Consider the following 25612-nt stretch of genomic DNA (forward strand, 5'->3'; position numbering starts at 1 on the left):
TGACTGGAAAAGGAATGTCAACCATGCAGAAAAGGTACACACCTTAAATCATACTTGTGGCATTCATAATCTGATTTCTCCTGCCTCTGCCAAGGAAACGTGGATTTGAGATTTCTTGCAGCGGTCGGTGTTTATCTGCATTAAATCTTCATAAGCTGGGTACTATGGTACTTTTCTCTCTGGCTTGTCAAATATTTATACATGTGAGGTGCTTAAAATTCATGCTGATTTCCAAAGAAAGTAGATGTTAATTGCAGCTATAGTAGCTTTTTTCCCAGCTGTGCCATTTGCTCTTCTGTTTGGTACGAAATCCTCATACCACGTACTTTTAACGCCTGTCTGAACACCTCTGTGCCCATGTACCCATGCTGAATCAACCTCCTCTGGCAATGTGTGTAAGAGATCAATTAAATATGATACCAACACTAACTGCTGCCATATGTAGGGTACTGAGACGCTGTGGCTGCAGTGACCAAGTTTGCTTTCTGTGGGGCATGGGGATTAGGGGAGATACAAGGAAGCCCAGAACTAAGACAGATCATCTCCCAACACACTTGTTGACCCAGGTGTGCAGAGGGAGCTTTTCTAACTCCAGGGAAGCAAGAGTTCAAGAGAGTAGTAGGATGCTACTCCTATTGAGAAACAAAAGATTTCTGGCTGCTGAAGGAAGGAAAGTTAGAGGAAACTTCCACATTCTCTTCTAAGAATGAAGCACTGAATCACAGTCAGAGACTACATGAAATGAGGGCCTGAGGCAATTTGCTGTATTTCAAGTACTGTGTACAGAGGGGGCTGAATTTTGTCTGTATCATATTGTTAACTTGTGTAAGCAAAACAGAAAAGCTTGAATATCCAATTAAAAAAACAAGGGGGGGGGGGGGGAAGGCAAGCTTTGCCAAAACTTTCAGTGTTTCAATAGCAAGAGGTCTTTACTTCTTTTATTACTCATTAGGCTTCAGGGAAGTTTCACCTTGTAAGTGGATTACTGTCATTCCAGTTCTCTGTAGTGGTGTTACTTGGTACTGGACTATTTTACACACTTTGCTTGTAAAGTCTGTTTTGTATGAACCATTTGGGGTGGAAAACTCATCCCTTGGTTGTTTTGGGGTTTGGGCTGGGTTTTTTGAATTTTTTTTTTTTTTTTTAAACTATTATTATGGGGGGGTGGGGTGTGTTTTGGGTTTGTTTGTTTTATTGGTGTTTTGTTGGGTTTTGTCCTTTCTCCTCTTGACATTGATTGGAATGTAAGTAACTGGTGGGAAAGTTAAGGTTTGTCTAAACATGAAATAGCCCAGGATGGCTATTCCATCTTGGCTTTTCAAGCCTATACTTTCTTTACAATAAGAATACTTGTGACTGGGTGAGCCAAATAACCTTCATACTGTCCAAAACAGGATGAAGCTCTGAAGTGCAAAAAGTTCTCAGTTCTCTTGATGAACAAAGCAAGTCTGTCCTGGGTACCCACGTGCTGTACTTTTGCCCTTCTCCTTTCCATCTGGCCTTATTTGGTGGCAGTGACATCCCAGAAACACACCTGTGGTTTACAGCCTGATATTCATTCTCTCTTATCAATAAAGCTTGCTTGGTACATGTTGCTGTAATGTCATAGCCAAGGTTATGCTGTAGCACAGTAAGATATGTGGGCCTCTGAGGGTTTTTGAGTCACTGGGGGCAGCTGGCTTCTTCCTGTGTCAGGCACTTTGAAAGCTGTCAACTTGAAAGTCCTGCTTCAGAAAAAAATTCCATTAATATGTTGTGTGTTTTCCTTAATCTCATTACTCCTGTTGAAATTAAACTGTGGAGTTTGGTGCTGCAAGAGGTTAAAGGCAATGAGGTGAGCTGGGCATAGAGGTCCTCTGCTAGCCATTTCAGCAATGAGTAATGGTAGGAGCCAAGGAACCGATTCTGGGGAAGATCCTTCAATGCTTACCTTGGTTTATAAAGATCTATGACCAGATGCTGTCATCAGATGGAGTTAGTATTTAAGAGATGAATGGACCTTTTTGTCCAAAACCAAGGTGCTTCTCATCCAAGACTTTCAGAGTGTGGTTTCTGTAATGGCTGAACTCTGGTGGCACCTGTGAATTGTAACAGCAAAGAGGAATTCTTCTTCCTGGTTACAGTTTATTATTACTGGTACTGGGAGCACCAAGTTAACAGAAGAGTTCATGGAGAAAGTTTCCTGTGTTTGGCATCAGAAGTACTTGCTTTTTGAAAGGAGGGCTGTGAGTGAATAATTGAAGAGCTGGTACCTGTAATTGCACGTAGAGCTGGAGCAGGGAATCCTTGTCAAGGATCACATTTATTATTTAACACAACTTAGAGAAACAACAAAAGGCACACGGAAGGGAGTGGCAGAGCAGTTAGCACTATTTCTGATCTTTGACCAATACAGCGCTCTCTGCACACTGTAATAGAAGGGATAATTTACCAAGCAACCCTTGAGGTCATTCTGGGTCAAATTATGCTTGTTTTAAATATTATTTTTAGTTTGGGGCCCAACAAGAGATGGAAAAAGTAGTTTAGCTATTCCACCCACTCCTCCTTTCAGTTCAAGGTTGAACTCGTTAGCAGCCTTCAGAGCTTCAGAAACAGAGAGCTGTAGGATCTGGGATTTCAGTCTACAGATGGGATAAATGAGTAATGGGCACTGAGCATCCCAATGGGCAAGGCTAAGGTGGTAATTGGGAGTTCCTGGCTTCCAGGCCTGTGGTCAAACCACGAAGTTGTTTCAGCCCTGCTCCCCTCCTCACCCCTTTGCCTCCCCCCCCCATCCCCCACACACCCAGCCAGCATTAATAACTGAAATGTACCTCTGAGGAAGAGCAAGTTACCCAACTTGTTCAACAAGCTCCTGCTGTCAGTTTCTTCCCTTACCCCACCTCTGAACATAAACAGCATATGTCTGTTGTGTGGTGATGCTGCAAAATGCAGCTCTAAATTCTGTGTTGAACTGATTTGAGACAGCTGTACTGGTCGGTACGATGCTGCATCCATGAAGAATGTTTTTACTTTCAAAAAATACTTGTTGTAAAGGAGATAAGCTCTTGCTTAAGAGAATGAGGGTGCCAGCAAGGAGGGCTTATTGTGAATGCAGAGCTGAAGGAGACACAGTATAAGCTTTCAAGGTGACTCCACACGTCTTCATAAATGTAGTACTAGGAGACATGCCTGTTAAATATGATCTATTTGGATGATTTACTGAAATCTTTAACCAAAAGGAATTGCATCAGCCTTTCTTCTGAAAACATAGAAAAATTTTGTTGCTAGGCACTGCAGGTTCTGAGTTTTCCTTTTGTTTGCCTTTTTCTTTTTTGAGCCTGGAAATTGAAAATAACTTTTGGCTCTGAGTCACAGTCTTGGTGATGCTGTAATACTTCATGCAAGTATGCTTCACAGTCCTGGGAGCATTAGGTGCCATTATGAAATTCTGGCATCCTTCTCCCTCGCACTCTGGAGGAAAAAAAAAACAACCAAACAAAAAAAATCCACCTCCCATCAAAGAAAAAAACCAACACAAAACAGAGCTTGAACAGCAGTAGAAGTAAGGGCTCTAACTAAAACAGTGGATATTGGCATGGGAGTGAGAGACCATAGACTGTCTTCATCTATTGGCTGATGCAGCCAGGAAAAACAGAAAGACATCATGTTAATGAAATTATTTTCCTCTGAGATGCCAAGTGAATGGAAAGATGTGCCGCAACTTGTATGTCTGCAAGATCTCACTGTGTTTTGGTGCCTGCATAGGGCTTCAGAGGAACAGTTAACTAGGGAGAAGACAGACTTACCACACAGCATGACTGCACCCTAAAGAAAGAAAAATATATTTACACGTTTGTTTAAATTATATTTCTGCCCCACCCCAATGATAATGAGGGATTAATTTATTTAATGGAATTGTAGCTTGAACACACAAGCCAAATTTAGTGCAATGTTGTGTTGCACATAAATAATCAAAATACGATTGTGTGTACACATTCTTTTGTGGAGACCTCTCTTCTTAACTACCCTTCACTTAATACTTTTTCACCTTAGAGATTTCTTTTAAATTATTTTTGTAGTTTATGCACTGTATATGCTTGCTTAGGTGGTTGTTGGGTTTGTTTGGTTCTGTTTGCTTGTTTTTCCTATCCTTACTTCATGCCACACCTCGAGTACTGTGTCCAGTTCTGGGCCCCTCAGTTTAGGAAGGATGTTGACTTGCTGGAGCGAGTCCAGAGAAGGGCAACGAAGTTAGTGAGGGGCTTGGAACACAAGCCCTATGAGGAGAGACTGAGGGAGCTGGGGCTGCTTAGCCTGGAGAGGAGGAGACTCAGGGGTGACCTTATTGCTCTCTACAACTACCTGAAGGGAGGTTGTAAACAGGCAGAGGTTGGTCTCTTCTCCCAGGCAGCCAGCACCAGAACAAGAGGACACAGTCTCAGGCTGCGCCAGGGGAAGTTCAGGCTGGAGGTCAGGAGAAAGTTTTACACGGAGAGAGTGATTGCCCATTGGAATGGGCTGCCTGGGGAGGTGGTGGAGTCGCCGTCACTGGAGGTGTTCAGGAGGAGACTTGACAGGGTGCTTGGTTACATGGGTTAGTTGATTGGGTGGTGTTGGGTGATAGGTTGGACGCGATGATCTTGAAGGTCTCTTCCAACCTGGTTTATTCTATTCTATTCTATTCTATTCAGCTGTCTTCATCCTTTTTCCATCTCTACTTTTGTCTTTTACATCAGTTCCCTGTTGCTCATGCTACCTTTTTATTTATTTTTTTTCTCATTTAGAAGTGTCCTTTCTTTTTATTCTGTTGCTGTTTCAGTTGTTGAGGAACCTATGTACCGCAAATGTGAAATGCTGGTGGATACTTCCTCCACCACCTCATCAGTATTGTATGTTTGTCTTTTTTTCATAGTGCTGCTTCACCTTTGTCTAAAGTTCTTGCCACAGTAACATATATTAGGAGCAAATTACAAGTGCAGACACAGCAGCACTGCTGGTTATGGACCCTCAAATTTATTTTATTTTAAATTGCATCTTTTAATTATTAGGTTTTTAAAGAAAGGTGGTCATATTCTTGTGTCTTCCCTTCTAGTGGCTGGCTTTTTTCTTTGCTGTAGGATAGTGATAGGATTGAGGAGCCCTGAAGCAGCAGCTCTGCTCTTCCCACCCCATTCAGAGCTCTGGTGTTGCCCCTCTGTCGTAGAATCAATAAGGTTAGAAAAGACCTCAAAGATTAAGTCCAACCCTTGCCTAAGAGCAGAAGCAGCACTGCAGTCTGTCAAAGGACAAAGTAGACAGCTCTTTCCTCTCCTTGTGTCCATAAGGTTGGTGGAGTCTGCTAGGACACTGGAGGGAGGGCATGGCCCAAAGTCTCCCTTTCAGTATCTTGGCTCCTTTTCAACATTGGTTAGAGAGGGATGCTTTAGCAATAGGCGCAGAGATGGTTTTGTGCCACATGGGGACCAGAAAGGCAGGCACATGTCTGAAATCTTGCAGTACTGTTTGTCATTCCCTTGAACAGTGGTATTTAAATGCCTGCTCGTGGATGACCTGCTTCCCACTGCCAGCTCCATCCCTCCTGTTACGACTTTGCAGAGTTTTTGGGCGCGGTTTACTTTGAAGTTTGAAGCAAAAATGAAATGCTGAATGGTAATAGCTCTACCTAGTCAGCATTCTGTGGTGTGCATTTAATGAAAGTCTGTATGGCATGTGGGAAACTCAAGTTGCACTGGGAGCTTTAAAATGCTCTGCTGTTTCATCATGTATGCCATCTGGGATAAAAAAACAGCCCCCCCAGTCTCCTTCCAACCTCCCCACCCCTTCCCACCAAAACACATAAAGTAGTAATAACATACCAGAAATAAATTGCAGTTGAATATTGTGGTTAAGACTTCAGGCTTTATTTTTGTTGCGATTTAAAACTCGTAGTTCTCCGATGCTAATTCCAACCTCAGATGCTGATGGGAAAGCATCAATCAAGCTCCATATTAAAATAATCTAATTGATTGTAGTCCATGTTATTCCTGTTAGGTCAAGAGCTTTCTCTTTCAGTAGTCAGAAATGTTATTTTCTGCAAAAATGTGTTAGATCTGCCTGTCTGTGGATCCTTACTCTTGGACTGAGCAGCTCTTCCACCTTCATGCTTTGCTTTCCCTGGGCTGGTAGATGGCAGTAGTATTGCCTCTCATGCCACATTTTATTGATACAACAACAGAGTTTTCCAGTTCTCATTAGGTATGTGCCTTGTCTTTTCTCACTAGTGTTCTCCTATTTTTCTGCAACTCTGCTAATTTGAACCTTTCTTAATCAAGGTCAGGCTGCTTAAATTTACAGAGATTAGGTATGCCTCAGTGGCAGAGGAGGTGGTGTGGACACAGGCATGAAACCATTTTTTCTCAATCATGCTGCCTGGGTGACTTGTGGTCGCCAGGAGATAGGTCTGGTGTATTGTGCTTCTGCAGGCTTTTGTGTTCTGAATGTTCAAAAAGAATCACTTTTGTGGAGTACAATGAGATTCAGATTTGCAGTATTACTCTTTGAAGCTGAAGTGATAACGACCATTAGTCTTACTAAAGTACAGTTATACTGGTAAAAGGAATAGTGTGATGGCTTCTATATTTGAATGCGTTAATCATCGAACAATGTTCCTGTTCACATTTCTAATGATAAATCTAATTGCAAGGTTGATAGCTTGTCTCTCTTTTCCCCCCTTCCCCCCCTAGTTATTTCTGTGGTGCTATTAAAAATTCATTTTCAGGTTCATTATTCTGGTAGTGTTTAAAATGGCTGCTAGCTATTTTGAGACTTGTAGCATCAGTCATTTAATGTGCTGATTAGAGGTGGTCAAGAATAACTTGTCAAGGACAGTACTTAGAAGTGTGGATTTGTTGCAATGATACCTTATTGTGTCCATGTCCAAAACTGAGCAATAACCTTTTGGGTCATCAGGCCCTGACTAGAGGGAGAGCTGGGGATTGGGCAGTCACCTTTGAGATGGCAGACATGATCAAACTGTTGGCTTCAGAGATGGGGGAGGAAGGTAGATTCCGAATGTTTTATCCTGCATGCCAATGAGTGCTGCAACAAGCTGTGTTCTGCCTCCTGTGTTATCTGCTTCTCTGCCCTGCTTTGGAAGGTCTTGACTCATGTCAACAACATTCTCATGGGCTGATAGGTTTAATTGCTGCAAGACCTTTTAAAATTATTTAATTCTCTCCTGTGCCAACAGTTTGATGGTTGTGCCGCCAAGCAGCCGCTGATGAGCAATTCCTCTGCTTTGTTTTCCTTGTGCTTGGGGTGTAGGCAGCATTCATTTCTCTAAATCTTGAACTCTTCTTCCTTGTTTACCTGCACAATGTGCTAATCTTCTGCAGTCCAGTTGATGTAACCCATCAGTTCGGGAGTTTGCTCTGAGTTTCGGTGACCGGTCACACTAATCAGGGCATGTCTGTGCCTTGGTGTTGGTGTCAGTTCTGTGCAGGACTTTGCAACTACTAGTTTCTTCTGTTGTTTTTTTCACCTTACCTGCCTGTTTCTTGGACTCCCCACACCCCTGAATGCTGACATGATGGTTGGATGTGTTTTGTTGTTTAACAAGTAGTTCCTCTTCTTGCAATGGGATTTTAACATGCGGCCTCTTGCATGCAGAAGGCCTCTTGATGCCTTCTCTAGCCCCTGGGATTTTGGTGCTAATGTGACACTCAGATGTTCTTTGAATAAGACTGACGCATCTAGCCAGCTTTCCCTGTATTTCATGGAAAGAATAAAAGGGGCATTGTATGGAAAGGAAAGGTAAATGCCCCTCCTGAGGCTGCACCCTCCAGCATGAAGCTATGTCCTAGACCTGTTGTGCAAACAGCCGCTTGGGTACTGCAGGAGTTCATGCAGAGTCAAGGTTCCTTCTCCACTCCTCTGACACCGTATTGTGTTCCCCATTATCATTGTCATGATGCATCCATTCCCCCCCAAACATAACAGCCCTCACTATGGTGCATCAGGCTTTGGAGCATCACTTTCACAATGTGAGACACTTGGGATCTTTTGAATGTGGTAACATGGTGCCCTCAGCCTGCACAAGGAATACCTTGTTCAAATATTTTCCTTGAATGATGGCATGTTTACAGACTGAGAAGAAATACTGGAATCCTAGGGACTTTCAAAAAGAAAAAAGTAAGTTATGGAGATTCTTCAGTTTGTTTTACTGTTTAACATCTGTACTAGAAGCAGCTGTTTTCCTTGTGGGCTTATTTTTTTAATGCATTTGAAATAATGGAACAACTGTTAAATTCTGAGACTGTAAAAAACAAAACCAAAACAACACACCAACCCCAAAAAGGGTATTAGAGTTCTGAAGCAGAGCTTTCCCATACTGTGAAACTCTGACCCCAGTACTTTAGCTTGCAGACTCTTTCAATGACAGGGCTGTGTGTAGCTTATGAATTAAGTAACTTTGTGTACCTTTTCCTGTGGCTTCCAGCTGAAGGGAACAAGTGCGCAAGAGGGCACATTCTTTTGTTGTTGATAGCATTCCGCCTTAACGAGAAGGAATTTCTTGCCGATGCCTATTGTTTATGAAGTGGAAAGAGATCACAAGTTGTATAATCTCCCTCTATATTGCTGTATTTTTTTTATTTTATTTTTAAACCTTGCTCATGTGAGGTCAGTTGATTCACAGCAGGTGCAGCAAGTGGGTGCTGTAATGCATGGCACCTGTATTTTTGTTATATGTTGGTGCGAGCTGGGGTTGGTGGAGAAGGGGAGGAAAGCAAATGAGAGGAAACACCCCAAGTAAGGAAGCAGTGGAGTTGAATGCAGTTTGGTTTCTGTCTCTTCAGAGCTTTGCTCAGCAACCAAACCCAGACTCCAGGTGCAGTATTCCCTCATCGGTCTGTGAGCATAGAAACGGCGCGTCCCTCCTCTTCTTCCTCCCCTGCCAAGAGTTTCTGGGTGGTGAATGTCAGTAGCTGGAGTTATTTTTAAAGGCAGGAGGTGAGGCTTGTCGTGCAAAGCTAGGAAGAGGGCGTTTGTTTGCTGAGCAGAGCTGACATCAAAGTGGAGAGTGCTGCCTACTGGCTCACCACTGCCTTATGCCAGGTAATCTTTAACATACCCCTCAGTCACAGAGATCACAACCCAGCCTGCCTGTGTGCATGAGAAACGATCTGCATATATGATCCAGAAGATTGCTTTTTCAGTTTTATTTCCATGAGCTGGACTTTGACATTTAAAGACTCTCACTAATCATCTTGCAAAACCTGCTTAGTGCTTTTAACTAAGCAACTGCTTTCTACTTCTCTTCGCAGGATAATATAAATGTTTTTCTGAAAGCGTGTGAAAATATTGGACTGAAAGAAGCTCAGCTTTTTCACCCAGGAGACCTTCAGGATTTGTCCAATCGTGTTACAGTCAAGTAAGTTTTGTGATTTTTTTTTTTTTCTTTTATTTTCTTCCACTTCCCCCCTCCCCCCTCCCCCCCTTTGTCCTTTAAACTGTTTCACAGTCCTCTTTTTTTTTAATGTTTGCCTATGGAAAAATTCTTCTTTTAATCTGCTATAAGTAGGTCTGAATACTGTTGTGGGGGTTTAAACCTTGTTATAAGTTTGGTAAATAAGATTTGCACGAATTTAGTTCAAAAAATGAAGTAGTATTATGCCCTAAAAGCAACCTGATTTCTAATGAATATTTACAGCATTTAATAGATGAGATGAAAACTGTTCAGATTATTTTAAACTTGGAGCAAAATTAGCTGCTGAATGCTATCTAAAGCATCACTTCCCTCTATGCTTTGAGATTACCGATATAAAATCTGAAAGGCTGAGGTGGTACTTCTGATACTTACCTGAATGGCTCTGAGGCTTGGGTATGGTGTTCCTAAAGGACCTCTGGTCTTACCACTTTGATTAATCAGGTGCCTGTCACCAAATGTCACATCTCCTGTCAAGGAGGGTGAGTGTGAGCGAGTAGAAACCAAGTACTGAATTGCACAAAGGGTAATTGTCATGTTTACAGAGGAAAGAGTTTTCCTGTGAAATAACAGTGGTTTGGTTCTGAAATATAAATAGTGGATTCTCAAATTTCAGGACTGGTGTGTGTAAGAGGGGTTTTATTACTAATTTTGGCAAGATCAAGCTGAAGCTATATAGACACTTAGCAGGTATTTTAAGATGAAAAAAATATCATCTGGGGCATCTTGCTTTGCTACACTATTAGCTGGTTTTGTGTTTAGTACTGAGAGTGAATTTAAGTCTCAAAAAATATATATATTTTTTTTTCTAAAGATTTAGTGATTTTTGCTGGGAACCTGTCAAGTTAAACATTAAGAATTGATTCCTGCCTTAAATTGCTAGGTTTATCACAGATTAATAGGCAGTGATCCTTCTGTAAGGACAAGTGAAAAATAAAGAATGTGAAATGACACATAACTGCTTTAATTAGAAAGAAATCATTTGTAGGTGGATCAGGCAGTAACGTGTTGATACACTCTCTGCCTGGTTTCAGAATGAAAGTTCATACTGTTTTGAGGTCTGATACTTGAGATGGCAACGTGTTTTCCAACCTTTGACTCATACCCGAAACATAGTTTCTCGCTAATGTGGTGTTTAGGGACCTGGCATCTTTCCAGGACGCTGGTATTCTCTCCCTTGGTTCCTACGTCATGCCAAAAGCCAGTGTGTTGGTAACCTCTGCCATGCTTTAATTACCTTGCAAAACCCTTGCTGAAGTTATTTTGGTGGAGGTTTGCTCCAGAGGTATAGCTGGAAAGAGTTGGAGGCGTTTAGGAGCTGCTCTTCAGCAGTGTCAATAGTGAAGCTGAAACCCTGGGGAGGTCGAGTTAGCAAACCATTGTGCAAGGTATGTTGTCCAGCTTGTCCCTACATTAACCCAAGTGAGGTCAGCCATGAAATTCATCCACTGGGTCTGTAGCTGGGTTGGGGGTTTTTGGGGTGTGTGGGGTTTTTTTTTGTTGTTGTTGGTTTTTTTTTTGGGGGGGGGGGAGTTGGTTGTTTGTTCTGGGTTTTCTTGGTGGCTGTTTGTTTTTTGAATCCTTGCAGCTCTACTGGTTTCCTTTATCTTCTTTCCATCTTTTCTGGTAGCAGAGAGTAAAGTTGGAATTTGAAGTTACCATAAGGCTCTGGGGGTTTTACGTCATACCTACTTGGCACAGATTAATGTTTTTCTTCGGGGGGGAGGAAAGGGCAGATTTAGCCACTGAGTACTTATGGACAGCAATGTAAGGGAGCTGAGTGAGAGACAAAAAGGAGCTGCCAGCTGTAAAGCCATGCTTTTTTAATTAGTTTCAATGTAAGCTTGATTTTTTTTCCCCACATTGTGTATCATATGACAGTCCCACAGTGTGTGTAAAATGCTTGCAGAGTAATTTAAAACTTCTGTATTTGAGCATGCTGTAAAGTGGTAACCTAACTATACTAGCACATTTTCACAAGTTTAGGAGTTTGGAGAGGGACAGGAGGGAAGCTTTATTCCAAGGAGTAAAGGAAATAACTCTCTGCATTGAAAAACTAATTATGCATCATTTGATTGCCCAGAGGGCAAGCTAGTCTTCAGAGAGTTTCCAGAGAGTCATGTGTGTGTCAGGAGAGAAATGCTGTTGGGTCAGGAGCTTTATCTTATGTGATTTTTAAAAGTTCTGTGATATAAATAATTTCATACATTCAAGCTGAACTAGACTTTTCTTTCAAAACTCATAGGATGCCATGCCTCAGAAGAGGAATGCTATTTCATGTCTTACTTTTGTGTTATCCTCTGTTAACTGTAGTTTTATCCTTAGAAGTAAATAATTTCTTGTCCAAAGAGGGAAGACTTTTCTTTTTTAACATGCTGATTTTTTTATGAAAGAGTGTTTGATGTTTGGCTTTTTAACATTCCTAGGCAAATTCATTTTGCAGCTGTCACCTGATGCTAATTTGCCCACATCTTAACCCAGCTGTGATAGGTTGTACAGGATAACATTAACGTGTGCCTGAAGCAGTGTGTATTTTGACACCTCAGCAATATTGCTGTGTTTTGCTGTTGCACCACTGTCAGCGTGTGCTTTTATCTACCCAAAATAGATTAAATAAGCTGTGGCTTAAGCAGTCAGCTTTTCAGGCTGGGATTGCTGAGAACAGTATACTGGGAGGATACACGGATGTACTGCTGGGCATAGGAAGATGCCTGATTTGCCTTGTATGTGAAAAACAGATAAGAGGAAGGTAGCATTTAAAAGGGTGGGGTCTGCTAAGGAGGACATGAGAGCTGTCATCTTGTGTCAGTACTAAACCAGTTTATACACTGGCTAGGATGCTGCATTGTGCCAGGCTTGGCTTTGTACACTTGGCTCATTACTGTGGTGCTGGGAATGCCCTGACAGAAACACCTCCCTGCTGAGGATCATGTGCTCTCTGAAGTGTTTCCTCTGTTCCTCCTGTCTCTGCTGCCTGGCATTTGTGTAGGACACCTCCTTCTTACCTCGTGGGAGATCATATGTCATCAGGCTGCATGCATCTCAAACCACTGTCCTGTCCCACCAGGGCAGGTTCCCTTCCCAGCAGGAAAAGTTTTTACTTCATTTCTGAGTGTGCTTCCTGCCTTTCACTCTCCTGTCAGTGACAGCGCATTATCTGACTCATCAGCAGCACTACCAAGCCATTCAGAGATACCACACTCTTTATTTGTATGTGGTGTTATGTTCTTGTATCCTTTGAGTTAAGGTAGGGACCTTCTGTTCCTCATAGCTTGCCAGAAGCTGTATTAAGAAAATAATCTTCCTATCTGGTAAGGAGGTTGCAACTTTAACCTCTGTTTTGTTTTCTATTGCAACTGAGATGCTGCAGAGGCAAAATGTGAAACTTTTCTCAGTAATTACTCTAGTGTATGGGAGAGGAGAGGCAAGAATCCTCTTAAATATCCAAACTCTTGCTTCCAAGTGATTATGTGATAATCCTTTTTGCAAAGAAAAACCTCTTTAAAATTTTATTGTTTAGAACTGTGTGTGAAGAGAACTAGTTAAAACTACTGGTTGCTGTTCAAAGCCTAGCAAACATTACGCTTTGCCAGATCAGCAATGAGATTAGTAGTTGGCTGATATGGAAAAAATATGCTGTCATGGACGATTTCTTTTCTGCCAATGAAAATGGGAGTATGAATTAATGCCTGAAATCTATAGTTCAGTCTTTCTGTAAATCTGCAAAAGTTATTGCTCAATGGTATAGTACAGTCATGTGTCATGTGTTCCAATAACGTTTATCCAGATGGATTTATTCATCGTATACCATGTCCAGCAGTCATCTTCTTGTTCCCTGGGTAGTTGCTTGTATAAATGTGTGTGTCCCCCTCTTCAGATTTTTCAGTATATTTTGTTTAAAACATTTAGTCTACAATTTTTGTAACTTTTACTCACAGGAGATGTTATTTTAAAGCCTGGAAGGCCAACGGTGTGCTGATTCTTTTAGTAGCAATGCAAGGTTTTCTCAATTTGATTCTTTTTTCAGTTCTGTCAAATAAGAATGTAGTAAGAGCTTAGTGAGTCTCAGTTGTCATCATGGTTACTATTTAAAAATGCTAAGCACTTCCGTACCCAGCTCTTTGGAAGCGACACACCCAGTTGTTGCCAGCTGTGGGAGGGTTCTTAGTGAAATCATGCCATAGAGTTAAAAGTGCATTTGCTTAACCAGACACCAAAAATCAATTCTGATCCCATGTTACCCCAGTTAGCAGTTTTCAAGGGGTCAGCCTGAACAATCAGATGGCGTAATTGAAATGGGTCTTGTCTTTCAAGAAAATTATTTCTTCCAGCTAAAAAAATTCTGATTCTGTAAAATGAGATATCCACTTTGTTAGGCATTGGTTAGGCTGCACCTTGAGTACTGTGTCCAGTTCTGGGCCCCTCAGTTTTAAGAAGGACATCAGGATACTTGAATGTGTCCAGAGAAGGGCAACAAGGCTGGTGAGAGGCCTTGAACACAAGCCCTATGGGGAGAGGCTGAGGGAGCTGGAATTGTTTAGCCTGGAGAAGAGGAGGATCAGGGGAGACCTCATTGCTCTCTACAACTACCTGAAAGGTGGTTGTAGCCAGGAAGGGGTTGGTCTCTTCTCCCAGGCAACCATCACCAGAACAAGGGGACACAGTCTCAAGCTGCACCAGGGGAGGTTTAGACTCGAGATGAGGAGAAAGTTCTTCACCGAGCGAGTCGTTCGTCATTGGAATGTGCTGCCCAGGGAGGTGGTGGAGTCACCATCCCTGGAGGTGTTCAAGAGGGGATTGGACGTGGGACTTGGTGCCATGGTCTAATCATGAGGTCTGTGTTTATAGGTTGGACTCGATGATCCTCAAGGTCTCTTCCAACCTCAGTTATACTGTGATACACTTAATGAATCTCATTAAATACTACTCATAAATCAAACTATGGTGGTTTAATGGGTGAAAATATTAAAATAAGCCAAAAGAAAACAGAAAAGAAAATGCACTGTTTTATCCTAAATCTAAATAGAGCAAGCTACAATCCTAAATAGCAAACTTTTAAAGCTACCAGAAACCCTGAAGTCCTGATGTTGAAGTTTTACTAAATTTAAGTTTGGGTTTTTTTGTTGGGGTTTTTTTTGTTTTTTTAATATATATTTGGCTTCTCTTAATTTTAATACTGTAGAGTATTAGAGTAGGTCTTGAATTTAGAGTACTCTAGTATTTAGAGTAAGTCTTGAATGAAATACTAAAATTATTTCCAGAGATAATTGGAAATACCTTGGCACCTTGCAGAACTTGGGTTTGAATCAGACCTTCAAGTTTTTGCTCCTCTGTTTCTTCACTTACTCATCTGTGTGCTAAATGAGGTGTAAACCTTATGAAGCAAACAAAAAAACCCTGTTAGAGAAGTCTTGCCAGAGCAGGATTGGGTATGCACATGAGACCAAGCAACAGAGCTCTGATGCTAGCCCTGACATTTCTAACTTCTGCTTAGTTTTATCTACTGATTTCTCATGTTCCTTTAATTTTATTTTTTATCATTTCCTAAAACAAAAAATCATCCTGAAAAATAAGTTGTGCTTTCAGTAGCTCTACATAACTAGAGCCAACTGGAAGGGAATAACAACTGTTATGTCATGTTCATCCTTGTGTTCATGCATTTCAGAAGCTGAATTTTTGAGCCAGGCTCTTTATTTCCTTTCAGATGTAATACTTTCTGATTTTTAAAATACCACAAAGCTGTTCAGAGATTATATGCTTTTTAAAATAAAGCCTGAGAAAATGAAATAGTTGCTAAGAGATGGTATTGCAAGCATAAATTTTGCATCTTTTCATCCATCTGGAGCAGGATACATTTTATGGCTCTTCTAATTAAGGGGTATAATCGTTCATTCTTACTTATACCCACACAAAAAATTTTAAGCATACATACAGGATCACTACCTGCCATATCACAACCATTGTCCCTTTCTAAGCCACCATCTCCTCCTTTGGGGAGTTGTCAAAAAGGAAGTCTTCTAGCGCCAAGATAAGACAAATACAAAGGTTCCTTTAGTACCTGCCATCTTAATTGCAATCTAAATTATGGAATAAAGCCAGTGCCTCCGTTCAGTGATGAAGCAGACTCACTTATCTTTTTGGGTGCAACCACAAAATGTGCGGGTATAATGAGGTTCCTGTAAATAGCAATGAAGCAGTAGTAGAGAAGGGTCAAATGCAGACTAGCTTCTTCCAGTTCTGTGGTCAGTCCTTTAGCAATTTTAGAATAAACCTTTATTAGAATAAACCAAACCAGGTCGGAAGAGACCTTCAAGATCATCGTGTCCAGCCCATCAACCAATCCAACCCACCCAAACAGCTAACCCATGGCACCAAGCACCCCATCAAGTCTCCTCCTGAACACCTCCAATGACGGCGACTCCACCACCTCCCTGGGCAACCCATTCCAATGGGCAATCACTCTTTCTGTACAGAACTTCTTCCTAACATCCAACCTGAACCTCCCCTGGCGCAGCCTGAGACTGTGTCCTCTTGTTCTGGTACTGGGTGCCTGGGAGAAGAGACCATCATCCACCTGTCTGCAACCTCCCTTCAGGTAGTTGTAGAGAGTGATAAGGTCACCCCTGAGTCTCCTCTTCTCCAGGCTGAGCAATCCCAGCTCCCTCAGTCTTTCCTCATAGGGATTGTGTTCTAAACCCCTCACCAACTTTGTTGCTCTTCTCTGGACTCGTTCCAGCAAGTCAACATCCTTCCTAAACTGAGGGGCCCAGAACTGGACACAGGACACGAGGTGTGGCCCAAGCAGTGCAGTGTACAGGGGCAGAATGACTTCCCTGCTCCTGCTGGCCACACTGTTCCTGATGCAGGCCAGGATGCCATTGGCCCTCTTGGCTGCCTGGGCACACTGCAGGCCTGGTAGGTTCAGCCTACCATCGACCAGTACCCCCAGGTCCCTCTCTGCCTGGCTGCTCTCCAGCCACTCTGACCCCAGCCTGTAGCTCTGCATGGGGTTGTTGTGGCCAATGTGCAGAACCCGGCACTTGGATGTGTTAAATCTCATGCCCTTGGATTCTGCCCATCTGTCCAGCCTGTCGAGGTCCCATTCTTCATGTAGCAGGAAAAGATCTGTAGATTTTTAGTTTCTAATTAGAAAAGATATTTGATTTTTTTTTTTTTTTTCTGCTAATATAAATTGATTTCCCCCCCATTACTTTCACGTGCTTCTTGCCTAGTTCTGGGAAATACACTGACTTTCCTGATTCTGCTTGTGTTTTTGGCTCAGGGTACTTCCTTTTGTAGGGTCAACAAAGACACTGTTGCATGCTACCAAACAGATCACTAAAGAAACAGTCTGCATAGAAACCACTAAAAATATGTTCTTTTTCAGTGGATGATTATTGTCAGTACTTCTACAAATCTTAAGTTTTTGAGAACTTTAATTGTGAAGCAGTACCAACTCCCAGTCTTAGGAGGAATTTCCTGGGGTTGCTTTACCAGTAACGCTCAGATCTTTGAAGTGTCTGCAAGGGACTTAACTGGAAGCTTGAGGTGTAATGATTGGATACTCCTTAGGGACTTGTTATACCACTTTGTGCTTTGGGAAAAGCCTCCCTGTTTGCTCAAAGGGAAGTCAAGAGTGACAAACTGCCCACAAATTGGCTTGCACTGTCAGAGAGATTGAGCCACCTGATTGAGAACTGGTGACATGGTGTTTGATAAGACTGAATTCATACTTGGGTGGTCTTCCATATTTGAAAAGTTACTGTATCTTCTTAAACTTTGCTTAAGAACTCTATGCTTGTAAGAGTGCCTGATGGACCTGAGCTTTGATTTGATATCTGAAGGGGGCCTACAGGAAGGCTGGGGAAGGACTTCTCAGGATCTCAGGTAGTGATAGGACTAGGGGGAATGGAATGAAGCTGGAGGTGGGGAGATTCAGGCTGGATGTGAGGAGGAAGTTCTTCACCATGAGAGTGGTGAAGCCCTGGAATGGGTTGTCCACGGAGGTGGACGAGGCCCCGTCCCTGGAGGTGTTTAAGCCCAGGCTGGATGAGGCTCTGGCCAGCCTGCTCTAGTGTGCTCAGGGGTGTCCCTGGCCATGGCAGGGGGGTTGGAACTAGATGATCCTTGTGGTCCCTTCCAACCCTGACTGATACTATGATATAACAAGTTCTTCCCCCGCTGAAATAAACACATTCAAAAAAAACCCAAATCCAATGCCAGAACCCCCCAAACGCACAACACAGAACCACTCTTCCCTGCCTTTTTATGTTGTAGAAAGCTGTGGACTGGGTGAAAGCCAAATACTGTGAGGATTTGGGGGTCCATGCCCTTAATATGCCACAAAACACTTCAGTGCAGGAAGTATGATAGGCCTCAGCTTACACCTGTATAAGGTCTTCAGCACAGATCTTATACTACCTGTGTGACTACATGAGCATAAAGGTTAAAGAAACTATCTCTGAATTCAAATTGAGGTGAAAGGAATTAAAAGCAATATTTTGTGGGTCTTGAAAACTGAAATGCATTCCATTTAATCAAAATTTAGTTAGAACAAGGAAAGCCACTTCACCCCACCCCGTTTCTCTTTCCTTCTTATATCCTAGGAAATAATATTTATGACACATGTGGTTGTAATAGGCATTTATTATGGTGACTGAGTTTCTTAGTGACACTTCCCTTGAAGTGGAAAAATGCAGCACCCTTGCTTCAGTGTGACTGTAGAAATGTTCCTACAACTTCGTAAGTGTGGGAATTTTCTTTTTGCTGTAGGTATTTTTCACAGAAATGGGTGATATTTGTAGCACCTAATCTTCCTTGGCATAGCTATATTCTGAACACTGAAATTGCTGTATTTGCTTTGTTTTGGTTACATAATACTAAAACTAGTTTGCACATTTAACTTTTGCTCATACTGATGACCGCTAGGTAGAGATGAAATGAAAACAGAGTATCAGGCTTGTGAAACTGTGGCACTTAGTGTAAAAGATTCACACGTGTCATTAATTTTGCAAAAGATGTGCATGGTTGCAGTGAAACTGTTGTAGGCAATAAAATATGTTCCAGACTTTGGACTGTACCTGCAAGAAATTCACTTCCAACTTTTCAGTGTAAAGTCTATATAGTGTTGGGTGTGGTGCTGTTTCAATATTTCTGCTTTCTCTGAAGAGTTTCTCAACATTAAGAGATAGTTTGTCTTTTCTGTTGGGTGTCTTAACATTTATACATTTGCCCTTCCTCTGTGGGATTATACTCTTGATAGTGTTAGATTTTACCCAGTATCTGTTTCATGAGATGATTCTGCTGTAAGAATGAAAAGCTGCTGGAGTTGTATACCTGTACCTACGTGTGTACAGGAGGAACCTGAACAAATCTGGATAACAATTGCATTAGTGTGTGTTAGTTTTATTTAGGGCAGTTAGGTATCTCTAATGACACAGATCTATAGCCTTATACTGAAATTTAAATAATGAATGCTACAAAATGGAATGTTTTGCTGAAGGGAGTTACAGTAGCCTTCTGATGAAAGCTGTTGGTTTATTCAAAGAACTCTTCTTTTTTTTTATCCTTTTACATTTTAAATATATCCCTGGAACATCTTTTGGTTTTGGGGGGTGGGGGTGGTGGTGGTGGAAGGAGTACAAAACCATTTTTTCACCAAAGTCCGTTAATATACTTTTCAAGGCACTTTTGCTTTGTGTTAAGAGAAGTCCCTAAGCTTTTAGAATTCCTTTGGGAATCCATCTGAACTTTAAGCACCTGCACTAATTTTAAGCATGCACATCAATTCCTTAGCGTCCCAGGGTTAAATGCAGTTTATAAGACAATGCAGTAGAGAGGAAAGCATTTGGATGAGTAGCAGTGAGTTACCAAAAAAGGTAAAGAGAAAAACCTAGGGTTTTTTGTTTGTCTGGTTTTGGTTGGTGTCTTGTTTGGTGTAGTTTTTGTGGTGTGTTTTTTTTGTTGGCTTGTGAGTTGGGGTTTTTGCATACCAAGACTAGTGTCTGAGGCTGGAAGTTGAAACAGTGCTATGAAGAATAAGCTTGTGTTACCTTAATAATACAAAGAACACGTATGCAAGTTCACTTGTGTTATTTTAATATACTTTTTGTCATTAAACTGCTTAAACTTGAGTTGGCTTTTCTGTAGACAGACAATTCAGTAGGAAGAGATCCTCTGTTTAAACACTGGGAGAAGGTGATGTCAAGTTTTCCATGGATACAGGAGTTCCATCAGTTAATCATAGTCTGTAAATAAAGTGAAGGTGAATGTTGAATTGTCAGTTCTGTCTCTGACCTCATACAAAACTGTAGGGCTAATGACTTGGCCATTTTTATTCCTGAGCTGTGATTAATGCTATTGTTACAGCACTTTCAGAGATTTCCATTTTAATTGTTATTGCAGCTTATTTGGACTACTCATAGTATCCTCCAATGTGGCATTAACAGGTTTGCTTCTGTAAGTAGCAAAATGTGATAGGTAATGTAATAAGAAATTGAAATACTTTTATAAAGTGTCAAAAGAGTTGGAGGGTCATTTTCATCTTATCACTGAAACCAGTTAAATGAAATAATATCTCACCACATGGTTAGAAGACAAAAAAAAGGGGGGGGGGGGGGGAAGAGAGAGAGGGAAGGGAGAGTGCTAGATATCAGCCAAGCTTAAACACACAGAGGCATCATTTTTTCATATTTCTTTTAAATGAAAGGGATCTGTTACAAAACCAAACCAAAGAAACAAAAAATCCCAACCCCCCAGCAACAAACCACCCAACCAACAACAATGAAAGAAAAACCAACTGAAGAATTCTTCTCTGAACTGAACTAGCTGGACAATCAAGCTCAGAGTCTCCAGCTTTGACCATGCCTTTCACCTCCATTTAACTTGCTCCACTTTATCAAGGTCTTTCCTGTACTTAAGGGTGCCAAACTGGAGATGGCAGCTTTACAGACAGGTGTAACAAGCACTGAGGAAAGGGTGGGGATGATCAGGTCCATCAGCCTTCTGGCCATGATCCATTTCATACAGCCCCAGGTGATGCCGGCTGGTGTTGCCAGGGTTTTCTTCTGCCTGATGCTCAGTCCAGCAGGATCCCCTATTCCTGGCTCCCCTTTCTCAGTTTGCCATTGCAGAGTTTAGGCCAATTGGGGTGCTGAACTTGGACTTTGTCCTTGTTGGATGTCATGAGGTTCGGTTCCTGCGGAGCCAGCCCTGGTAGCCCTGTCCTCAGGTCTATTGACCTAATCCTCCCTGTGCTACTGTCTGCTCAAGGGAGTGTAGTATCAGAAACTGACTCAGAGGGATTTTGAATGTTGCTGCAGTTGATTGCTGGCACTGGAGGAAGAAGGCTGACTAATGTAGATGACATTTTTGTCTTTCCTTTCCCTTCTAGAAGAAGCCCTGCAAATGTAAACATGTACACACCTTTGAACTCACTGTACAGATATGCATCACCTGACGTAGATTCCAATGCATTATATGATAAAATATTTAACTGGGGTGGGGAAAGGGAGGCTAAGTTCAGAATATGTCTACTTTTGCAAAGGCTATTAAATTACAGCCACTTGTGCCTTGTGAATAAACGCTGAAATATGCTTATCAGATTCATGGTGCAGTAATGCCTTCTTTTTAACTCTGTGACCTGATGATTGTATGATGTTCTCAGCTGTCATCGCTTTCTGAGGTGAGGGAGGTGCTTGGGAAAACACTGGCTAAAATATACCCAAGTTAACAGAAGGTGAAGTATATTTGTGTATGCTTTGACTTCAGGGTGTTATGTATTTTTATCACAGATCTATGCAGTTAGGGAATTACTGTACAGTTTCACAAAGTAATTCTAATCTGTCAAAATTTACCAGTGTTGACTACACTAGTAAACAGATTTTGATAGCTTACAGGTTAATGTTTTGGAAACTGTGGCCTTTTTATCTATGAAATAGAAGGAAAACTTGGATTACTTAAGTAAGAGCAGGAAAATTGGAACAATTCCAATTTGGTGTATAAAATAAGTTCTAGAACAGCTGATACTGTTCATGCCTCATGTAACAGAGTTAGGAGTTTTGTGAGAGTTTCATGAGGTGATCTGTGTAGTGTCAATCCAAGGGGGAAAGGGGGGGCACAGGGAGAAAACAAAGCTTCTAACAACACAGGAAAAAAACCAACAAACCCCCCCCCAAGATCTCCAAAAACCCAGACACAAACCCCCATACATGGTTAAGAAGTATTAGGAATAGAGGGGGAGTTAAAAAATAAATATGAGACTGTGCTGCTTCAGGTAATGTGGAATTTGCCAGGGGTTTAAGCACCCATATGCAGCTTTGAACTTCGATCACTTTCCCTTTCCTTGCTCCCCCACTTTGCCTCCCCAAATACCCCCAAACTCAAATCTATGGAAATAGAAGACCTCCTTCCTCATGATGCTTATCTGACTAGAGGTAGGAATAGCTTTAAGTTCATGTTTAGTTAAACATACCAGGAGTCCAGAGCCTGAAATATGATGGATGAAGAAGAGAAACAGACAAATCAGCAAGATGCAAACAAAACAAAACCAAACCCCTAGCAAATGGATAAAGTGGTTCAACTAGTTGCTATGTTCCGTCTTATGCGAATAATTGATGGACAAATGAAGGGGAGTAGTCTTCCTTGTCAACAGATGCTGGGGATGATAAAAGCTTATTTGAGTTCAAGGCGTAGTGGGAGAAGTTCACAGAAGGGAAATCTCTGAAGAGTTACTTAATAGGAGGAAATCACATCTAGCATGCAAAGTCCTCAAGGGAAAAAGCATCTTGCCTGCTATGTTTTTATTCTAACCTAGGCAACCTCTTGAGGTTGCAGGAGAAGATAGGATCTTGGGCTAGATAGTTTTGATGTGGCCCAATGTGGTTGATCCTGTGTATCATTTTGAAAACATCACATCCCATGAAAGCTGCTTTTAACTTCTGTAGATCTGTAATAATCTCTTCCAAGAAGCAAGACTATAGGAAAACCCAGACATGAATCTTATGGAAGCAATTAATTTGACTTAGTAGAGCAGTCAAGCAATCTACTATTGCTAAGATGTAGCAAGCATGGAACACTGAGTGCAGAGGTATCTGAAAAGATGAATAAAATTGGGTTAGGGAAGGAATATAAATCTCTTAATCTAGGCCAATATCTGACTGCACAAGATGGCCACACATAGTAGTAGTCGCAGGGGAAAAACATTATTATGAGTTCTAAGGAATTTAACATTTGATGGTATTTTTCATCAAACCATTCAAAATTTCAGTAAAAGTTCATTAGAATAACAAATAAGAATGGCTGAATTTAATCTTGAAATAAAATGGCACATAATTTGCATATACTATATTCAGCATCATTACTTAAAACCTACTTTTGCTGTAAAAAGATCAGTTAATTTAGGTGGCTTGGTTACCGATTTTGGCATGGGTAATGTAACTGTAAGATCGCACATCAGATGGTAATGCAGAAGGCACACCCACCCAGATTGAATAAGCACAGAAAAAGATGCATAAGTAATGATACTCCTCTGCAATGCTCATCCTGCAAAGCACTCGCTTTCTCTATGCAGAAACACTTTTATTCTTTGAAATCTGAGCTGGCCTCTTGTATTGAATGCTGACTGCTGTTGAGAAATCGTGCAAAAATCACTTAGCGCTGGTGATTTACTGGAGCTTGCCATTTCATTGCAATGCTTTCATTCCTTCAGGAGGAAAAGGATTCTCTTGCAAAAGGATACTTTGCTATTTACAAGCAATGTTTTTCTGAAGCATCTTCCTCTTTGAGCTGCAGTCAAATTCCTTTAATTCAGTTGTCTCTGATACTGCCTTGGATAATTTGTGAATGTATTCAATGAGCTAGTCTGCTTAGTTATTTAATAACCTGTAGAGGAAATCTCCAGTTATTCAGGGGATGTAGTCAGGCTGGGGTGGTAATCATTACCAAAATTATGTGACTGCATTCGTGAAGTCACTACTTCTATTTCTGTTCAGTATATCTCTTTCATTGATTGGGACTGATGGGATCTAGGAAGTGATGATACTAAAGAGTGTGAGTCTGCGTGCCCATGCTTTGCTTGCTTGGGTACCACGTGAGCACACAGTAGCTGCTTTCAGCTGCGCACCAGGCTGCCAACCCAGGAGGACACATCAGCTCATCGCCCGGCTTGCCCAGTACTGATTTGGAAGATTGCTGGATCAGACTCTCAGAATAAACTAAGGCAGGTACTTTGTGTTTATGCTGTGTTAGGTGTCTGATAAGGTTGCTCGATAATTTTTCTAAGTTGCTCTCTTTATTGGACAATGCAAGTTTTAGTGGGAGAAAAGCTGGAATGAAGGACTGATGATTGTTGGTCTTCTCAAAGTGTGTTTACACAGCGAGGCGCTGCAGTGCAAGGGCAGAGAAGGGGGAGGAAGCTAGGCAAGGTAAAAACAATGAGTCTGAATTCAAAGAGGACTCAAAATCCATTTTCAAACTGGATCTTAATCTGAGCAGTTGTGACATCTTCACTCAAATTTCAACCAAAATAGAGCTGAGAAGAGATAAGAAATCTTACAACTAAGAATGAACTCAATACAATAAATAAGTTCATTTCTTGGCACGTTTTTAAATGTCCTTTTTATATATCCTTTCCCAAAGGATGAATTTTACAGTGAAAAAGTACCTAAATAAAAATACAAACTGAATATCATTATGTATGAGAACAATAGGCAAAGGCTTGATTCTCTCAAGCTGTTCAAGTATGAGCACCTCAGTGAAAATAAATCAAAAAAACCCCAAAACCAAGTGACTGCTTCTTCCCATTTAGCATAGTCTGTGAAGAAGAAAAGAGTCTACTGGTGCAGGTATTACATAGTGTCCATTCATTTTGCTTGACCAGAAGTAGGTCTGCATGGTAAGATGTGCTGTGTTGGCCTAACACCTGAGCCATGGAAACAGTAGCCTCTTCTGATAATATTGCAAGTGCTGACCCAAAGCTGTGTCCCACTGTGGCACATCTGGAGCATACCTTGTGGGTGCCTGTGACTGTGCCCTGCTGGAATAGCCTCACATCACAGCTTTCTCCTTCATTCATCTTTCCCCTTCCATAAGAGTTGTAATATATCTGTACCATGCTGCTTGATGTAGCCATTTAACCTGAGCTTATCTGAATTAATGTGTTCCTCTATAGAACTTGTTAGAGGACAGCATAGTGGAGACAAAAGAAATTGAAGCAAAATTTGACTCAAAGCTAATGTAAAAGAATCAAGCACTTCACTTTAACTTTGATGGAGAAATTTGTCTCTTTGGGTCACTAGCCCTAGAGAAGCATTGAGAACATTCTCAGTATCAAAGAAATGTGTTTTGTCACTCTCACGTACAACACTTCATATGGTAAAATGGTTTGCATTTACCTATGTGCAGACTTTGGGTTTGTTGTGGGGGTTTTTTGGTTGTTTTTAAGGTCTGAGAGGAGCCTGAGTTGTAAGTTTCTGTATAAGCTTAATTCCAGTTAGGGGAGGGGGAGGCAGTGAACACTGGAAATTTCTTGTTGTATCCCATGGCCCAGGAATGTGTTTGTGTGGTTTTCATCATGTGAAAACGATGTGTTGCTGTCTGATCAGGGGGGAGAGAGAAGCTTGCTTTTATCTCCCAGGAAAGAAATCTTTTTGATGGACATCTACCAAAGGCACGTGTACCTTACTTAGAGAAGGAGCTTTTGTTTGCAGAATTTTTTGTCAGGAAAGCAAATATGTTCAAGCTCCTAGAAACTGTTTGGTCAAGCTTAATTGCATGTAGGTTTTGGCATGCAATGTTTAATGGAACATGTTCCTATTATTTGTGCACCTGTAGCAGGGGAGACTCGGTGTGTTATGAGCTGAAATAAGTAGCAGTGAAAACAGTGGAAGGAAACTGCTACACAGTGGGGGGTTTGTGCTTCACCCATAGGAAAGTACTCCAGGTAATTACTTCAGGTTCCATCAGATCTTTGTACTGTGACTTCTTCATAATCCTATACAGTTATTTATGAAGATGCCCTTCAGTTTCAAAACAAGTGTATTCAGATTAATCTTGTAAAATGTTCTAGAATCTGCCTTTACTGTAAATGAAGAGGTGGTAGAATCTTCTCAGTTTCTAGTTCCTTGACTGTGGGTGGCCTGCATGCCAGCACTGCCACCATTCAGAATA

General features: G+C 41.4%; 1 protein-coding gene across 7 annotated transcripts in view; it reads left to right on the forward strand.

Annotated features, from left to right (window-relative positions):
* Positions 1-25612, forward strand: part of LMO7 (LIM domain 7) — a 142782-nt gene that overhangs the window by 52827 nt on the left and 64343 nt on the right. For 6 of the 7 annotated variants that reach the window (XM_068154102.1, XM_068154184.1, XM_068154366.1 and 3 more), the window contains exon 4: positions 9285-9391. In XM_068154102.1, the coding sequence (XP_068010203.1) occupies positions 9285-9391 (107 nt within the window). Of the gene's footprint in view, positions 1-9284; positions 9392-23640; positions 23664-25612 lie in introns of those variants that run through there. The other variant, XM_068154271.1, reaches the window with a different exon arrangement.

The sequence above is a fragment of the Melanerpes formicivorus genome, unplaced genomic scaffold (assembly GCF_026170545.1).
Source record: "Melanerpes formicivorus ecotype bairdi unplaced genomic scaffold, bMelFor1.0.p_v2 SCAF_1, whole genome shotgun sequence".
NCBI lineage: Eukaryota > Metazoa > Chordata > Aves > Piciformes > Picidae > Melanerpes > Melanerpes formicivorus.